General features: G+C 34.0%; 1 protein-coding gene across 2 annotated transcripts; it reads left to right on the top strand.

Moving 5' to 3' along the window:
• Positions 1-217: 217 nt before the first annotated feature.
• Positions 218-19,174, top strand: LOC108739513 (DNA-directed RNA polymerases I, II, and III subunit RPABC3). 2 transcript variants are annotated; one of them, XM_018473448.2, is made up of 3 exons: positions 218-395; positions 4,711-4,794; positions 18,801-19,018. In XM_018473448.2, the coding sequence occupies exons 1-3, from the start codon at positions 323-325 to the stop codon at positions 18,986-18,988; spliced, it is 345 nt and encodes a 114-aa protein (XP_018328950.2). In that variant the 5' UTR covers positions 218-322; the 3' UTR covers positions 18,989-19,018. The 2 variants fall into 2 exon arrangements, with proteins under 2 accessions (XP_018328950.2, XP_018328943.2); XM_018473441.2 differs by lacking the exon at positions 218-395 and adding an exon at positions 1,544-2,169 and having other exon boundaries at positions 18,801-19,174.
• Positions 19,175-20,574: the final 1,400 nt, after the last annotated feature.

Consider the following 20,574-nt stretch of genomic DNA (forward strand, 5'->3'; position numbering starts at 1 on the left):
CCATTATTAAATATTTTTAAGTAAATATTTAGACTTTGGTTTTTAGCATGTTTTGGTACGTAGAAGATGAACCAAGGAAAACTAACAATTTATTTAAAATAAATATGTATCTTGAATATCATTTGCGTATATTATTATCTATTTCTATACTAAAAATGGTACTGTTTTCCTCATTCTGTGGTTCTAGTTGTTAATTAAAAGCTTATCTATGATTAAAAACATAAGGTACATAACCTAAAAGTTTGAGGACTCTTGTCAGTATATATAAATGTAAATTCGTAAGATTATATTTTAATTTTGTAATAAAAAAGTGTTGTTTTTAATGGCCGGTGTGTTGTTCGAGGATATTTTTAATGTCAAGGATATTGATCCAGAGGGAAAGAAATTTGACAGAGGTTAGTGTTCTTATTTATTAAACCGGCCTTTTTTAAGGTTAGAAGTGGCAAAAAAGTAATTTTAAAATGCCTTTTACGATAATATTTAATATTAAATAACGCTTCAGATGCCTTAGTAACATATATACTTTTGAGGCGCTTTTAAGAGCTCTTTTTATAACTCAGTATTATCATTTATTGTTCTAAATACTGTCACATATCTGCAAATTTGTAGGTGATTCAACTAGTATTTATATTGGTATAAAAATATTTACAATATAATAAGTATTTAAATCGAATACAATTTGTAATTATGTGGGTATTACACAAACTTTGTGCTTATAAAGGCTGTTATTATGTATAAGGCTTTGTGCAAGATTTTTTAATAATATACTTAAAAAGGGGGGTAGCTTTTACACAAACACTAAAAGTTAAATGTTACAATTATTGTCAAGTAGGTACTGACGGGCCCCAATATAATTACAGATATCTAATACCTTAATACACATTTTATAGCCAGTTCAGGTCGACAAACAGGTGTACTACCTACATATTTTGAGAAAATAGTCTTTCATTTAACTTTTATTTATTTACATAGGTAGATAATAGAACTGTATTTCTAAACTATGAATGATAATGAAACAAATTGGACGCATGTGCGAGGTCTAGGGAGATCGATCGATCGAGCTGTAACATGTAACGGTCAAGGTCACTGGGTTTAGGTCATCCCACCAACAACTATTCCGAACTCGTGTAAAATGTAAAATGCATTTACCCTTTTCGTATGAAGTTTAATTCTTCTTTCTTTAACACACCAGGGTAGACATAATAACGATAACGTTTCTATATATGTGCCTATAAATTTACTATCTACCTACCTATTAATACCTAGGTAGATTCCTGTACCTGTTACATAATTTAGCAGATTTAAAAGTTAAATTACCTAGGTACTTAAGCGTTTTATTATGTACAATATAATAATTGTGTAAACAGTGAGTAATGTTAAGTTAAAATCAATTATTCGATTGATACCTAGATAAGTTGATAAGTCTTATCTATGCAATTTTTCTACAATAGGTACCTAAAACTTTGAAAGTTCAATAACTAGATACCTATGTAAAATTGATTAATAGCAATTGACAATTAAAATTAAATCAAAGTAGCATTTTAACGTACATATAGCCGTCCTTTTTATCCATCGGGCATGTGCGTATATTATATTGAATTATGTATTGCGCAATAGGCGGCTATGGATTTTCGCACACTAGCGAAACAGTTGATCATAACAAGCAAAACAGTGCAGTGCTAGAGACTGGAGACAAGTAGAACATTGGAACAAAAGATATTGGTGAGAGAGAGAACTAGTGTGAGAACAGGGACGACAAAAATTGCGCATTCGGTACGTGGGGCCCCCTAATTGCATTTTTCGTACGGTTTGTTTCTTGTTAAATCGCTGTTCTATACTGGTTAAAGTTTTCCAAAAATTTTTGCTAACATTGTGATGGGGTGAATAATACACAATAGTCCCCACGTACGCCCACGTGAGTTTTGTGTTTCGTTTTGGTGATTACGGAATTTAATTTTCCATTAAGTACCTGCATAGTAAAAATAAAAAAAAAACCGAAAATGTTCATATACGTATTATACAATCATCATGTCATACAACGCGGTGGAATGAAGTTTATTGTGTCCCAATAATGAAGCATCTGTCAGATGGGGTTGAACAAAGACTCAGAAATGTCATTTTCAAGGGCAAGGTTAGTGTTTACTTTTACATCTGTGTTCGTATATACAGGTAAGGCAAAACGGTCACCGACCATAGAAAATTACACATTTCTTTGTCGGCATTTTTTCTTAGTAGGCGTGTTTTACACTAGAAAAAATGCTTAATTTGGTGAACTTGTTGATTTTTTTTAACTACCTCTGTAAAAATATCAACTGTTTCTTTGAACATTGTCCTAAACTACCCAAACTTTCAAAATCTATTGAAAAAGCGTATCATCCCTTAAAAACTTCAATTACATTCTTGGACGTAGCAATCATCATCGTAGGATCATCAGTTCTAATATTGGTTGAACACGCACCTCCACTCTTTCCTATCCCGAGCTTAAACTTCGCATATCCCTAAGACTAGAACATCCCACATCCCTAACTATTTCTGAATAGTTATCTGATCTATGTCTACCTCCACTCCACTTAACTCCTTTTTCTAATATGTCTCTAACTAGGACATAACTATATTACTTTGTAATTTATATGAAAAGATGGCTAAAGGTCATTTTTTTTAATTTTTCTATAACATGTATTTTTTAAAAGACGATGTCTCCCTTTAATGATTGCATAAGTATAATAAAATTATCCCTATGTTCAGTTAATATTTCCCCATTAGTGTATATGTATTTAATATAATAATGATTAACGTATACAGGTAAGGCAAAACGATCACCAAACAGAAATTACACATTTCTTTGTCGGCACGTTTCTTTTAATGGCCCAAGAGCGAAAATGCATAATTTGGTGACTACGTGCCTGGAATATATTTTTTCAACCGTGCTTCTATCCCTTGACGTTTCCATAAAACTCCTAAACTAATAGAACTCTCAAAATCTTTTTGCTCTAATCACAAAAATAAAAAGAATAGAAAGCCGTCAAAATTAATTATATAAATCTTTAAACTATTTTATATATATCGAGTTNACACATAATATTGTATAAAAGCTAAAAAAATTAAAAAAAAAACACATTTTGCATATCCTCATTTTTCCTTTATTTTTTTCATTGTTAAAACTAGAGAAATTTCTGATCACTACCTTATTAAAAGTACTGAAGACTATATTAAGGGAAAACCTAATGCCATATAAACTGGAAGACACGTATTTTTAGAACATTTTATTACCATAAACAACAGTTAAAAATTTCTCTTGCTAATCATTTACCTACACAAACGTAACTACATACTAGCTACTGTCTACATATGTAGGAAACATTCTGTGATCCTGATATAATCATCGTAGGTATATACCTTTACCGTTTTTATTATTCACGATGTGAACAAGAAGGGCAGTATTGGTACCTAACCGTACATAATATATACATTCAATAAAGTAGGTAAGAATACACATTAGATAGAGAATGGGCGCGGCCTGTGTCCCCTTATCGTCCAATGAGGTTCATTCTTGTGTATATAATGCCGGACTAACTCGCCGACAGCATGGCGTTACTTCTTTCATTCGGCAACAACACTGTTGTGTATATTAAACAGACACACACAGCGGGCCACGTGAATTATTGTAAACACATTTAATTGTGGTACATTATACAGGTGAGGCGAAACGGCCACCCGAACGCGGAAACTACACATTTCTTAATAATTTGGCGAACGTGTTTTGGAGTCAACCACGTCTCAAGTACATATTGTATAAAACATAACAAAGTTTATCTTTGGAAATTAATTTCAGTATGTTATGTGTTCGCAGAATTACTTAAATTCTGAAACAAGTGAATTATCAACAATGTGGAAATGCTAAATTGTATCAAAACTATTTGAATACAATATTGTATGTATTAGAAATCTATAAAAGTGTAAAATGTATATAAGTACTATGCGAGATATTCAAATATGCCCCCGTAGACCGCGCGCCGCTGGGTTTCGCAGAGGCCGACCGCCTGAAGATTAAAATAAATTAATTCCTAAAATTAAATTATTAGATATATGCTCCTACTGCATTTCCGCATTTCCCTATAAAACTATAAAACTAGAACATCCCACATCCTTAACTATTTGCTAACAGTAATCTAATCTAGGTCTACCTCTGCTCCCCTTAACTCCTGTTTCTGCTTTCAATATGTCTCTAACTAGCCCTTCATGCCTTAGGTCTATTTCTTATTGACTTCTATAGCACCTTCTGTTCTCCTATTCTTTCTAATACCTTCTCATTTCTAACCTTCGCTATATCCTCAGTATCCTCATCGCGGCGCGGTAGCGTCAACGTTTCACACCCGTACAGAGCCGTGCTCCAGATGACACACCTTTAACAATTGTTTTTGAATTTCTAAATTAACTATTCGTGAACATACAAGTGACAAAATTTATTCCTACTTAGGAACATAGCATTTTAGCATAGAACAATTAGTTCATGTTTTGGGGTGTCGCCGCATTTTCCGCGGGGGTGAATGTTGGTTTATCTCATGGTATCACATATTCTCAGGGACACAGTAAATCTAAGTTCTTTATTCTAAATTTAGTTTTATCAGTCTTTTATACAAGTCTTCGTGATTATTTTTGAAAAGGCACAAGCCGCCACTACTTAATTTAGATTTTTCTTTCTTCCTTTAGTGAGCCGACTTCACTGTGAAAGTGAATCTTTCAAAATGGATCTCATTTTGGATATAAATTCTTGGCTGTACCCCATGGAGTTGGGTGAGTTTTTCAAAAAAGTTAAAATTCTAGATAATATATTAAGTATTACTTACATACTATTACTTAGTAGTTCATTACATAGGTACAAATTGCCTACTTGGCGTTTGAAAAAAATTTTTTTTAGAGATTTCTGTTAAATGTAGTTTAGATACCTGTTATGTGTAGATATAAGAAAATAAATGTTTTTACCTTTTAACTTGTTACTATGGTTAAAATTCCTGTCCCGTAATACTTCCGGTTTATTAGTGCTATCAGAAAATGCAAAATGTTATTTTTAAATTGTTTTAAAATATAATTAAATTCTGTATTATAATACTTATAGGTAGGTATAAGTACGATTATTATTTGGCATGTTTCTATTTATAGATTTTACGATATTAAATAATAAAAAAAAGTTAAATGCAGTTATTGCAAATAAACCATCCGGGTAACGACAATTTTAATTATAGTACCTACATATGTCTAATCAGTCTTGGACAGTGGCGTAACATATTGCTTATTGTTTTTACTGAGCTATCCATACCAACTTTCAGAGTGCAAAATAATTAAAACAAACTTCCTGAAACGTCAATGGGACGGTTAAACTCCCAAGGCTCCCCTATAGTTACACCACTGGTTTCGGGATCAGTTAATAAAAATGCTTCCGTACGGTCATGCTATCAAATGATATAAAAAGACATCGGTACCTATATAGGTACATTATTTGTATACAGGTAAGGCAAAAAGTGCACATTTTGATTGGGTAGAATATTATTTTTTCGACCACGTTTATCTGAAAACTGTCCAATATCACATTGTATTTTTCGAAAGACGATGCCGCCCTTTGAAGGATCCATGCAATAGAATAGCCCTGTGTACGGTCGCAGCACGCCGCTAGTGTATGTTGTTAACTAAACACGTTTCGAGATTGTTATTGTGCTTAGACGTATATACACACATAATATTGTATAAAAGCATCGAGTGCACCATGTGTGCGACTGTAGTAGATAGTGTTATTATTATTGCCATTCGCGATACTTCCTCGCGCGTCCGCGAAATTCACTCTTTTCCCTCTAACGTGCTCTCTCTCTCTCTCTTTCTTTTGGTATTTCATTTCCACTGTCAAGTTCATTGCCAAGGCCCTTGCTGTTTGCCGGTAGCCGATCCGATCACAACCGGCCGGTCTTGTTGCGTAGAAACGGGTGAGCGCGTGCGCGTCTGCATTGCGGCCACACGTTCTCTCTCTGTTCAACACGCGCTGCAAGGCAGGGCAGCGACAACGCAAGCAGGCCGATGAGCGAACCATCGTCGCAATAAGCGCGGCAGTGCAGCGCCTAGGCGACGCACATTAGCCTATCTTGGGCCTCCTTCACACGTAACCGGTACGTGTGTCGTAGTTCAGCGATGTTGTGTTGTGATTCGTTTGTTGTTATTATTGTTGCGCGTCGCCTTTTTGTTACTGGGCGAAAAAATTGCCAACTCGCTCTCCATGGATAACGCGACAATGTATTATGTTGCATGGTGGTGGTTTTGTTCCGTTGCAGCCTATGTTGTCATTGTTTCTTGATGTTGTTTCGTGACGTTGCGTAATTTCGGTTCCAGTTTTGCGATAGGTCTGCGCGAGCGCGCAGTAATGTTGAAATTATTAGTCGTCAAAAAAAAAAAAAAATCGGGAAATAACGACAAAACGGAGATAGTTATTTGTCGTACAAAATGTGATTTAAAGATAAGTGATTTCGCGGCAAAGACGGCGATGATATCGTTGACGAAGGCGCTTCGCGAAAATGACGACTGTCTTTGGACGACGAGCGCCTCAGGTTTTTGTCATCATAACATGTGGTACGTAACGTACAATGTAAATAATATTATACATATATATATATATATATGCGTAGATAGATAGCGATAGTTGTGACTGTATGTGTATACATTGCGGCACACATTCAAACAAATACATGGCCGTGCGCAAGGTGACCCTTAATTGCTTTTTTTAACTTTCGCCAAGGCCATTCCAATAAATCCGTTTAGGTGGTTCGGTACAGCAGCGCCTGGCAACAACGTATGTACATACATACATATGTATGTATGTGTGCTTTGTACTTTTGTTTATGTGTGTGTGTTTATGTACACAATGGAAACGTGTGTGGCTGTGGTTCTGCTCCGATGCACTTTTCGCGAATTTTGTCGGAACTTGTTCTCTTCGGGCGTCGCGTAACTCAAGTATGCGGACGCAGGCGGGCATCGTATCGGGCCATTATATTATCGTCCCGTTTGGCCAGTCGATTCACCCAAGTTGCTGGGATTTAATAATATTATACGAAAAGAAAACCACTCTTTTTTATTCACACCTCTTCATTTTTCTGCACGCTTATTAGGGCGTTTACTACTTAGATACGTCACTTCCGTATTCTCCTTTCTGGAATATAATTATTGATGATGATTATGTTCGGAAAGCAAAAAGTCTGTGTCTATTTATAGATCAACTATTACGTATTGTATTGATACAACAACAGCAGTAGGTATTTAATTCTGTTTTTTTTTTTAATTCTATCTATTTATTCTACACGGTGTTTATGTTCTTACGTGTTGTGTAGATTTATTAATAAAATAAAAAATATTGATTGGGTAACTATCGTCATTCACGGATGGGTATCTAATCCTTTCAGTTGTATCTGTTGCTGTTTACTAGGAACGTATAAACACTGGTTTTCTTCGTTCTGTGATAAGAGCATAAGTAAATAAAAACTGATTCGTGAGACATCTGCAAGTAAAATCTAATGTCTATTTTTGTGGTTTGCATTGATCTTGAGGGAGGAGCCTGACGTCATTGGCATTGGTCACATATCGGCCCAATGGTGCGTCGATTTATGTATCAGATGTGCGTTCCATATTGGTTGAAACGATAATGCCTGCAGCAGCTTCTAATTTTTACCTATTTAATTTCATTTGCTCCTAATAACTTGATGTGTGAATGAAGTTATACCGATTGAAGAAAGAAATCAATAATTTTGACAAAACCTTTATAATTTTAATAGAATATTTCTAGGACTTACTAAGTACAGTAACTGAAATCCTGATAATAAAAATAATATTAGATAATTATCTTTTTGATGGATGTAGAAATAATAATATATGCAATAAATATAAGTGTTGATGAAAGCGGAAGTGTGTTTTTTTCCATCTGTATAAATTCCTTTAACCGATATCTCGTTTATCGGTATCTCTAGATTATATTTTTGTAGACATCCTTGAAAAAGGATTAAGGAAAATTATTTTTGTTCTTTTCTTATTAATTTCCGGGATACCTACTTGGGTATATAAAAGACCTGAATATTAACGTTTTAAAACGCCCATTTTGTTAGTTGTCCAACTTTAGCTTTACGATTAGTACGTTTCGTTAGGGGAAACGAACGAATGACAGTGTTTGTATATTCTACGCATAATCTACTTATCCTGGTGGGGATGAACAACGTTCCGCCTCATCGAAAAACAAAAAATGCTGACTATAAGCTTTAGTAACGATGTGATTCATTCTTGATTATCACCCTCGGAACAATCTGTCTTTTTTAAATGTTCATTCTTTATTGCAGTTCCAATTTTGCATCTCTACAAAAATACTTATGTAAATGCCTTCCTTTGTTTTATTTTCGGAAAGACTAATTGACTGATAATTGTCAGGAAAGGTTTTCGTGCGTTTATTAGGGTCTCAAAAAAGTTAAACATAAATTATACTTATTCACAAGTTGGCCTATTGTCGAGTATTGTAAAATGTAAATGTAAATTGCAACGAAAGATATAATGCAGTCGTATGGCTTAAATGCGTTTGTTGATGCCCTAATAATCCCAGGTAGTTATAATTGATTGGCAGGCGAATCTTTTTCTTGACAAATTAGTCTCAAGCCTGTATTTTAAAATTGTATTAAATGAACTAAGAATTGCACCGACCTAAGTAAATACGAAGTGGTAGGTAATCAAAATTGAAAAAAAAAACTGCTTCGGTTTTCAGATGATAAATAAGCACATCTAAACAATTCAAAAGCAGATTGGTATTAAAAGGAGAATTGATCGTGAGAGAAAACGCTATGTTGACGAATTTCTAGGCTCGCAGGGAGTAGTTGCTAAACATTTCCGGAAGTGGTCGATTTCGGCTACTACTGGTGATCGTCACTTTTAATCGGTCAAAATTACAAACGAGTGGTAACTGGGCCAAAGCCGCCCCAATTCAAACGGTGGTCGGCGACAGTAGCTAAATTTGCGACAGAAAACGAGTAGCTATCACTAGCTTCCAGTAGCGCGAACGGAGTACTTACCGCAGCTTGTGATCCGAATGAACCACTGCTGCTATCCCGTTTTGCACCGACACTACTACATACAACATACAGTCCTCAGCGCATAGTCACTTCTAGTGGCGAGTGGCAATCACAAGTGACCTAGTGTGTGAGCGATCTGAGTCTTCACGTCAAAAAAAAAGCAGGAAATCATGAATTCACCGGTTCACAAGTATGTACCTACCCTATAGTTCGTACTTGGCACCTTGTGACCTTGTCATCTCCTACAAAAGTACACCGATGGAAATGATCATTATATAGAAAATTAAAGAAATGATGATTTAAAATGAAATCAAACTCCATCTGTCACTTTTCGGGTTACCCTTAGTGGGTAATAATAATAGTAGCAACGGCGTGGTTCTTGTTGGCTGGTGATACGGCGTATAGCGTCCAATTGAGGGAAAGAGAGGGAGACAGCGAGAGATGAAGGAATTACGTCGGTGGGCAAATAGGGGCGGCAAGGGCAAGTGGACGAATGGAGATGTGTATTGATTTCTATCCTCATCAGCTGACTGACTAAAGCGCCGCATCGACAGCGGCGAGGCGCAAGGGCAAGCTGCGGCCTTGTACAACCACCACCGTCTTTCCTCCACGTACTTTTTATAGAAATTAGTCATTGGTATATACATTTTGTGATGAGAACTTTGAGTGATTGTAAATCATGGTAGGTGTATGGGTAGATACGTGCAAGTGTCAGATTATGTGCTCGTGTGTGTCTATGATGTAGATAAGTTACATACATACTGCTGTTAGATACTCTGATTTTATCAATCAATGTGTGTTGTTATTGTTAGCGTGTTTTGATTGAGTAACGTTATTAGATGTAGGATACATGTATAGCAGGTGTTACAAAATAAGTGTACGCTTTTATATATATTGACGAGTATTGACAAGAAGGCGTGTTGTATTTATGTAATTGTGAGAATGGAGCAAGGTCACCGAAAGGGTAAAACTGTCGTATTTCTTTATTATTGTGGAAGACAAAGGGAAAAGGCAAGTGCTAGATTCGTTATTACAAGTTTCATAAGAAAAATAGATACTATTTTGGTCTATTACATAAAAAAAAATACAACGTGTAATTATACAACACGCTACTGAAGTGAAACTTCTTCAAACACACAAACATACCGGGATAGGGGTTAAGGAATTGCTTCAGTGGTATTATTTGTACACTATGAATTTAAATTTTGCACTATATATGCCGGAGTTACCTGTAACGAACGTTGCATTGAAGCGCGCTCACGGCTCAAGCGATTCCCACTACGAACTCGACTACGTGGCCGAGTAGAGGGGGGACATCCGTTGCATGATTTCGTTACATAGCAACTCGCTTGGAACGAACTTACTCTACCGTGCGTAAAGAAGTTTCACTTCAAAAAAAATGAAACCTAAGCCTAATGGTAAACACCAATCAGTAACTATGGAGCAAATATTTTTTTAACCCTCAAGAAGTATTTCACCTTATTATTCTGTATGATACAATAAAACACTTTCACCCTAGAATTGCTTCTCGTTCTTCAGTATTGATACTCTTGGGGAAGATTTAGTAACCATATGTACCTATCTGCATGGATAGTTATCGAAATATATGAAATTTGATATATGTATCTATATCTAGTTGAAATGTAAGTTATATCTACGAAACGTGCGTGTTGTTTGACATGTTTATGTGCCGGCAGGTGTTGAGAAATATGTACTTGGTGTTCAATTACTCCTTTCAGAACATTTTCAGAAACTTCAATAAGGGTAATACTTACTCAATTTTAAAAAATCTGTTCGAAATCAAAAAATTAACCTTTAAATATTACTCAACTGGACATTAACCAGAGTCGTTCTACTTGGACTTAAATAACTTATATATTTTCTTCATATGAAATCTAAAACTACATAGGTACCTATTATAATAATACAGTTGCGACATGACGCCGACGTTACAAACGGATTGTCATTATATGCGAAAGTAGTATTTATACCTATGCAAATTTTACTGTAAATAGATGTACATATACGCAGACGGGTATATACCTGTAACCAGGGGCGCAACAAGGGGGGTCTATGGGTGCCTGAGGACCCACTCGATTGGGATGGGCACCCAGTCTATTCCAGTCGATTCAGATAATAACCCAACTTGAAAGTTCGGTTCAAATAGTTCAAGCTCGTAAATGAGCAGCCGAATTCGATCTTTTCAGCTTATACATACCCGCAGTATATAAATAAACAAAAAAGGTAATCTAAAATATAATAATTGCTATTCGGTAAAAAAAGTAATTTGAAATAATCGCGTTATTATTGTCTTGAAAATATTTTTTTTAATGTTGTCGAATCTTACTTTATACTTGCATCGTTGAAAATAGGAGCACCCAGTCAAACTGTAACGTTGTTGCGCCCCTGCCTACAACCCTTCTGTTTACCCTGCTTATTTACAAATATTCACATAAAGAAACGGTTCAAAAACAATACACTATCTGTTTTGTATTGGTAGACAGATTTATTTGTTTACCGCGTTTTTTATTTTACAGTTTGTCTGCCCTATACCACTAAGTACCTATTCCTATACCTAGAAGAAGAAAAATCCTTTGTCTGAGCTGAACAGTACATTCTTCTTTTAAACGATTGTGCAGTTCTTATGATAATAGGATAAAAGAAAATACCACTTTCTCAACAAATCAAAGGAATATTAGTACTTTTAACAAAGCAAAGGAAGCAACGAGAAAGCATTTGTGACTTAAAATACACTGCAGAACGCATTAAAATCTCCCTGGAACAATACATAGCATACGTTATCGGTTTTGTATTTTAAAAGTGTATCGGGGATGATACATACACTAACGGCGAGTTGAGTTCATACATGCAATCATCAAAGGGCAGCATCACATTTTAAAAAACAGGAGATTAAACTATGGTAGAGTCCGTTCATTTATAGAAAGGTATACGATGCTAGATCGATGGGCCTTAACTGTTAGTTGTCATTTACGGAACCGAAGGGTTACTATTGGACTTTGATCGGAAACATCTGACGACCATATTCCGGAGACCCGCCGAAGACCGATATTCGCTTGTATGTACATCGCCTACGCTGTACTTTTCTCTAAGAGGGCGGACAATGTAGGTATATATGAATGTGTGCCGGAGAGGGCAATCAATGGAGCGACGCGAACACCGAAAGTGGTGCAACGTTCGTGAGCGTACGTCGAAAAGGAACAAACGATAGCAGTGGTGCTATTATTTTCTTGAGTACAGACAGCTGATGGTCATCAATCATAGGTCAAACAGCGTAATAAAAAGAATCCAAAAAATTCAGGAAGTAAGCAGGATAGTCCGATGATTGTATAAATAGACAATAAAACGGGATATAGTAGAATATGAGCAGATAGCTGTATATGTTAGATATAGGTAGGTCAGCTTTTTTTTCCGTATAATACACAACTGCAAACTTTACTCTTACCTAGCAAATGGATATTACCTAAGTACATCTACTTGGCGTGTCATTAAATGACTATTTTTACCCCAATTATATGACAGTGTTTTTTCCGGTTTCCGTAATGTCCATCTCGTTTAATACACACAATTTCAATACCAATTTACGTAATAATTTCTGCTGACGCATGTGTATAATATGTATGCGGTTTGCGTATTATTCGCATAAAATCTATTTCGAGAATGTTTACACTTAATACAAGTATAACTAAAGCACACAGTTTTTGACATAAAAAAGGAAATGTTCAAAAACATATAGGTACCTATGTGTATTTATTGCATACTTGTAGTATGCTAATTTATTTCCATAATCGGTGAATATCTTAAGTTAGCTATTAACAATTAAAAAAAAATGTTATAGTTACATCAGAAAAAATAAAATATGTACTTTTTATTATAAGTATCATCATCGTAAGGTCGTCAGTCCTAAGACTGGTTGGACACGTACCTTCACTCTTTCCTATTCTGAGCTAATCTTCGCATTTCCCTAAAACTAGAACAACCCACATCCTTAACTACAGTGTAAACTCTTTATAACGTCACTCGATTTAACGACAAACTCCTTAAAACGTCGAAATTGCTTGACTTTGGTTGGTTTACATTGTTTTCTATACAATATTACACTCTATATAGCGTCACGCTCACTCTATTTAACGACAACAATGCGGCATTATAAATCATTGAGCAGTACTTTCTAAGTTGCCGAAATAGATAAGAACTGCAGCTGTGTACGTTGTTGAAGAAGACGATCCTGTCCCTCCACCAAGAATCAAACAAGCACTTGATGCAGCGAAACTATTAAAAAAATACTTTTTATATAATCAAATTGATCCAGCAGTATCTCAAGATATGAGTAAGACACGTAACAAAATACAATTAAAATATTGGAGCAGCAAAAAACATCAGACGAAGATAACAGGCTATACGCAATGTATGAATAATAATGTTCGTGTGCAAAATGTGTACTATATTGGTAAATGCATATTATTATAGAATAGTAAAATAATATCTTTTATTTCTCTCCATTTAACGACCACTCTTTATAACGCCAAAAAATGTTCAGTCCCTTAAGTGTCGTTATATAGAGTTTACACTGTATTTGCGAACAGTAATCTAACCTAGGTCTACCTTTACCCCTCCTAACTCCTGTTTCTGCCTCTAATATGTCTCTGACTAGACGTTTATGTCTGAGAAGGTGTCCTACCAACCTATCTGGCCCATTTTTTATTGACTTCCATAAAGTCCTCTGTTCTCCTACTTTTTCCAACACCTCTTCATTTTTAAAATTTTCTACCTACGTTATCCTCATCATTCGCCTATAACACCACATTGCGAAGGCTTATAACCTTTTCTTTTCCGCCGCGCCCACTGTCCATGTTTCGCACCCGTAGAACGCCGCGCTTCAAACATATCAACACCATTTTATATGTATCTAGTTATTAAATTTTACATTAAAAATACACATGTAACTCTCGTGTAGTAAAATGAACTGGTGTTATTTTTTACCGATTAAAATTATTCTAATAATTAATGTTTATTACCTAATTATTACATCAATGCTTACGCGATCCAATGAAAATAATATTAATATATGTATAATTTGCCGCTCCCCTCCTCTCCCTCGAAGCACAGACACATTCTCAATCAAAATTCAAATAATTATTCCCGCAGAATATGACTGCAAGTGTCCGTCTTGAGAATTTTAGTAGCGCAGTAAGGTTGTAAATTTTTTAACCTCCCTCCCATTGTACAGTTGTGTTATTTACGCTGCTGTTAAACTAACCTAACCTCCCCCAGAGACGCAAAATTTCAAGGGTGCTATTTATGGTGCTGTTTTCACACGTAACAGAAAAATAAACTTTATAAAAAAAATGAGCCACGTTTTGATTTAAGCATTAAATATAATCTATAATTTTTAGTCACAGAGAAAATTTGTAATAGGTCAGCGAATGTGTCCTTCAGCCTTGTTGAATCCTTCTAGTAAAATTGAGTGTAATAATTATAAAAGTTTAGCTAAAATGATAAAAGTGAAGCTAATTGCTAAAAACGACGAAGACATTTTTCGTGTTTAATTAGATATTAACAGATTATTTATTTTACTGTTGGAAGAAGCTAGGCGCCTGTTTTCCGTGTATTTATATGGTCGGTATGTACATTTGTACATGGAAACATCGATTCTATGTAAACAAAAGGTAAAGGAACTGGACTATTCGCAAACAATTAATTTGAAAACTCGTTTTTGCTAATAAAGGAAAACTGTCAGCGGCATGCGGTTATTCACACAACAAGTCTTACTCGATACCTATAAATATATTAATTAGTATACATATATAAATAAAAAAAACGAGAAATATATAGAGAACCATTACATAAAAGATGAAGTAAAGCTGTTGATACGTAATGTATTGTAAATGTTCTGTAAGAGCTTTGGAATTAAATTCTGTTAAATTTAAGTAGACTAATATACACTTTTGAACAAATGAATAAATGAAATATGGACAGGAAAAGAAAAGGTTAGAACCGTTCGAAACGTGGTGTTACAGGCGAATGGGAGGATATACCGTGGATACTGTGCCGTGGATAGAAAGGGGTTACAAATGAAGAGGTATTAGAAGGAGTATTAGGAGAACAGAGAGCGCGTTATGGAAGTCAATAAGGAATAGACGAGATAGGTTTGTAGGACACCTTCTCAGGCATGAAGGACTGGTTAGTCATATTAGAAACAGTAACAGGAATTAAGAGTAGAGGTAGATTATTGTTTAAAAATAGTTAAAGAAGTGGGAAATGCGAAAATTAGTTCAGGATAAGAAAGAGTGGAGGTGCGCGTCCAGCCAGTCTTAGGACTGATGGCCTAATGATATCTGGGATACCTAATATGTATAGACAGAATGAAATTACACCTAATTTTTCCATGTTATTGAGTTCGATAAGGTTGTCCCAATCATATTTGAAATTAACGGCAACCGGTATAACCTAACCATTAATATGTAAAAATAAATTAAATAGTGTAGCATACATAAGTTACACGTAAAAACAACTTGGTACTGATTACTTTATTAAGATAATTTTAATTAATGGATTTAAAGTCAAAATGACGAGCTTGCTTCGTTACAATTCATATTTATGAATCAACAATAATATACCTACTGATTAAAAACATTACGCCTAATACTAGTGATATTTTAAAATATTTTAATCGAACACAGCGAATCTACTACACGATGTGTTTTGATAAAATGATAGTGATGATAGTCATTGACAAGTTAGGCACTCATTGTCTTTTGTAATCATTGTAGAGAATTAACAGTTTGCATTTCTTATTTATCAATAACCTATTAATTAATTTAATTTCTCTCATATCTTATCTGTTTAGCTATAATATTTTGATGACTGTAAATAAGTTCCTACCTCATCCATCCTAATATAACAAACGTTTTCGACGCTATTTGTTGGATAAAAACACTAATCTAATAAGCAATATTGGGGTTAAAAATACTGTATTTATTTAATAAACAATAGCCGACACTTCGCCAACGTTGTGGGGGTTTTTCAAGGGTAGTTTTATATAGTTAAAAAATGTAATGCTGACGGATTTGATTAAGTTGTACATGCTCTAAGATCAACAACCATTAATAAGAATTACTCAAAACTTTGTGTAAATAAAAATTAAAATAACTAACTAACGTTAAGATTATTATGACATATTATTTGCAATGTTTACAAAGTTTTGAGTAATTCTTGTTAATAGTTCTTGATCTTGTATCACTTAATCAAATCCATTGGCATTACATTTTTAGATAACAACTGTGTATATAAAACTATCGTTGAGGAAGTCCAACAACCTGGGCGAAACGTCGGATGTGGCTTTTTAAATAAATACAGTACTTTTAACACCTATATTGGTTTGACTTAAACAATTTAATGTAAAATATGGAAAGATTTGTCAATAACATAATTTTTTCCGAACGGTATACATAGTCAGGGTAACCCCGCTGTAACACGAAACCAATTGGTATGTTTTAAGTTACAAAATTATTTGTGTGAATATATATCATATATATGGAAAATAACCATAACTAAATATGGTACCTATATACCAAATCTACCTATGTATTTGCCGTTTACTTAATTACACATTGCGTTAAAATTAAACTGAGAATTCACAGTAAATGCGCATTCGGTAAGTAATTTAGTTATGTATTTGTAACAGCAGAAGCGCTGACTGATAATAAATAACATTAACGTACCCAAGTCTTTCCCGTAACATTGACAATAGCCACACTGCCGTTAATAATTATACACACAGATAATTGCAAACAACCATGTATATATGTACTAAGTACATTTACATAAATGGAAGTACGAATCTACATAACATACTCGCAATAAGACGATTTAAGTATAAACAGGTGTTTATTGGGATATAAGTGTGGTATTTAAAGCGCTGTTTTCTAATTTACGATAATACTTATACACAATATGATGTTATATGTCTACATAATCTATTATGTGAGATGTTGCATTAAAATTTAATGTTAAGATAAAATAATGATTGCTAATTAAACTTCATGTGTTTTTTGATTAATAAACGTAAGCAGTAGTGCTTTGAGCTTTACCTGATTTTACCATGATGATATTATGATTTATGATTAACATTTGTTACTATTGAGTATTAAGAAAATGCTGTATATTTGTACATAGAAATTACACATTTTTTTTTATCGGTATTTTTACTACGTATTTTGTCGTACGAAAACAATCCTAAACTATAATTCAACTGTCCAAATCTTTCAATAAAAAAATATGGGTGAAGGGGTATTTGTATTGAATTTCTTTTTCTGAACATAGGTACAGGCCTGACGCTGGAAGCTGGCGGAAATTTTAAAATGGCGTGGATGCGCTGTGGAAAAAGTAGGCAGTTTTAGGTATAACGATTGCAGCCCTCTTTCTTCAGTATTCCTATCAGTGGCGTAGATTAAATATTTAAAAATAGGGATCAGTGAGCAAGTAATAGACAGACAAACAGAAGAAGTAATTGTTGATGTTGGTGACAGTTATAGAGATTCCCATGATGACAGTGAATGCGAAAACTAACTTTAAAACAAAAGCAATAGGTTTATTTTTTATTTTTGGTAAGTTATGTTTGTACATTATTTTCTAGTTACTGTCCCACCTGTATTAATACTATAATTTACGCCTACTGAAAGCTTATTTGTGTATCGGTTCCAAGTGACTTACCCAAATAGGTCATAAATGGGCAAGTACCTGCGCGATCGCTCGCCAGCTTCCTTCGTCCGACCTGTACCACGTCGTATTTTTCAAAAGATGATTCCGCCTTTTGATATATAGTATATCACTATGATCGGTTGTCAACTCGCCCTTTGTATTTTATACAAAATAAAAACAGTTATATGAGATTATCACGTCATTAATAGGTATAAATGACATCATATATCAAGTCACTGTTGACAAATCCTCTCTAAAAACAGAGATTATGCAAAAAAAAACAGTTATGGCATCATTAGCATAACCTCATGCAACTGATAATACTTCCGCACTTTTATTGTATAAAATTAATTCCACTCTTCCCAATCTTAATAGAACACTTTTAATAATAATTAATAATTAATTGAATGTTGAATAATAATAAATAAAATAATAAAATGTCAAATAGACACAGCGACAACCTTGCAGTTTTGTCTGTAAAATTGCCAGATGATTTTAGTACTTAGGTAGGTTTCCATTTCAAAAAAAATATTCGTCGGGCGAGCCGCCTTTATTAGCATTGAAATTATTTTCTTTTTCTCTGTAATAACGTCTTAATAGATTAAGAAATAAGTGCAGTAAATACGACTTTATATTATAAAGACATACGATAGAACAATAAACATTAGATAGATCTAAATGACGTCAACTCTCGTATGATTCGTTTCAAAAGCATTTCCGAAATCCATTTCATCTGCTAAACCCTGACATCTTTAATTTTTTCGTATCTGTTACGTCAAGATTTCTAGCAGCATCTCTTAGATTTTATTCCACGTTTTTGCTTGCAGATAGGTATAGATACTGAGTTTTCTAATGATGCATCTATATTTTTATTAGTTGGTTAATGTAATCGTTACTAAAAAAAATCATTGATGAAGATGCTAAGATTAACCTATTTATTGATTAACAGAATGGATTTTAATATTTTGTGGGTACAATAATTTTTCTGTTTTCCAGGCGATAAATTCCGTTTAGTGCTTGCAACAACCTTGAGAGAGGACGGGTACCCTGACGGGGTCGACTGGAACCCGTTGGGGTTGGAAAGCGAGGGATCGCGAGCGGATAGCTTTGAGTACGTCATGTCCGGAAAAGTTTACAGGATTGAAGGGGATGAAGCTACTGTTGAACCGTCGAGCAGATTGTAAGTACTTTTTTAAAATATTTACTTAATTTATTGACTAATAGTATATCTGCCGCGTATTATTAGGTAAAAATAAGTGTATTTATAAAATAAATTGACAGTCTAATACAAGGAGTTGTTCCCACTAAACACAACAGGAATTTCAGTTAAACTTTGTGAATATATGATACACAGTGTAAACTCTTTATAACGTCACTCGATTTAACGACAAACTTCTTAAAACGTCGAAATTGCTTGACTTTGGTTGGTTTACATTGTTTTTTATGCAATATTACACTCTATATAGCGTCACGCTCACTCTATTTAACGACAACAATGCGGCATTATAAATCATTGAGCAGTACTTTCTAAGTTGCGGAAATAGATAAGAACTGCAGCTGTGTACGTTGTTGAAGAAGACGATCCTGTCCCTCCACCAAGCATCAAACAAGCACATGATGCAGCGAAACTATTAAAAAGATACTTTTTATATAATCAAGTTGATCCAGCAGTACCTCAAGATATGAGTAAGATGCGTAACAAAATACAAAAATATTGGTGCAGCAAAAAACATCAAACGAAGATAACAAGCTATACGCAATGTATGAATAATAATGTTCGTGTGCAAAATGTGTACTATATTGGTAAATGCATATTATTATTATAGAATAGTAAAATAATATGTTTTATTTCTCTCCATTTAACGACTACTCTTTATAACGCCGAAAACTGTTCAGTCCCTTAAGTGTCGTTATATAGAGTTTACACTGTAATTATTTCACATTTAAATTTAATTTAATTTGTTACCTACGGCGTTTCAAACTTTTACCTCCCAGATTTTATAAAGTTGTTGTCTTATTGTCAATGAAGCTCATTCGTATTTTGTAATTTAGGTGGAAAACTCATAACTAAAGAAAATTGCTAATTTTCCCCAGAAACCTAACTAAACAAATTTTTCGCTGTTATAATATTTATGTATTTCTGTATATGTACCACATCAATTTATTATAATTGACTCGTTTAAGTAAAGAGTGTTTTGCGATGAACTGAAAATAAATGACAGCAAATATGTTTTAAGCCAGAACTTTCTTCCCTCAGTGCGCAATACACGTATTTACTATTGTATTGCATAATAAATTATCTATATTTAAGAAAACTACAGAGTAATTGTGTTAATTTTTTTTGCAATTCTTACATTACAAATTTACAAAAGAAAAAAAAATCAATAACAACTTTAATTAATGTGTCGTGTAGTTACTAAATGTTATTTAAACATATTTTCATGTTTTAAGTATTTCGACAACACAAAGGAATGTCCAAGTTCTAATTGTATGATAAATGTAAACATTTTAATGTCGATTTTATTATTGCTTAATTCACCGTTCCGCGATATCGATTGATAGTAGAAAAAGGTGACTCATACAATGAGAATTTTAATCCTTTTTCAGTTATTGTTATAACAATAACATACGCCTGAAAACGTTATAATATATTATGTTTCTGTGGAAAGCTGCATTGTAAAACAAAATAATCCCGGACTTTTATATCTTCACAATAAATAATACTTTATAACTTTATCATAGATATTGATATTAACAAACGTTGTGATCG

The sequence above is a fragment of the Agrilus planipennis genome, unplaced genomic scaffold (assembly GCF_000699045.2).
Source record: "Agrilus planipennis isolate EAB-ADULT unplaced genomic scaffold, Apla_2.0 scaffold25, whole genome shotgun sequence".
Taxonomy (NCBI): domain Eukaryota; kingdom Metazoa; phylum Arthropoda; class Insecta; order Coleoptera; family Buprestidae; genus Agrilus; species Agrilus planipennis.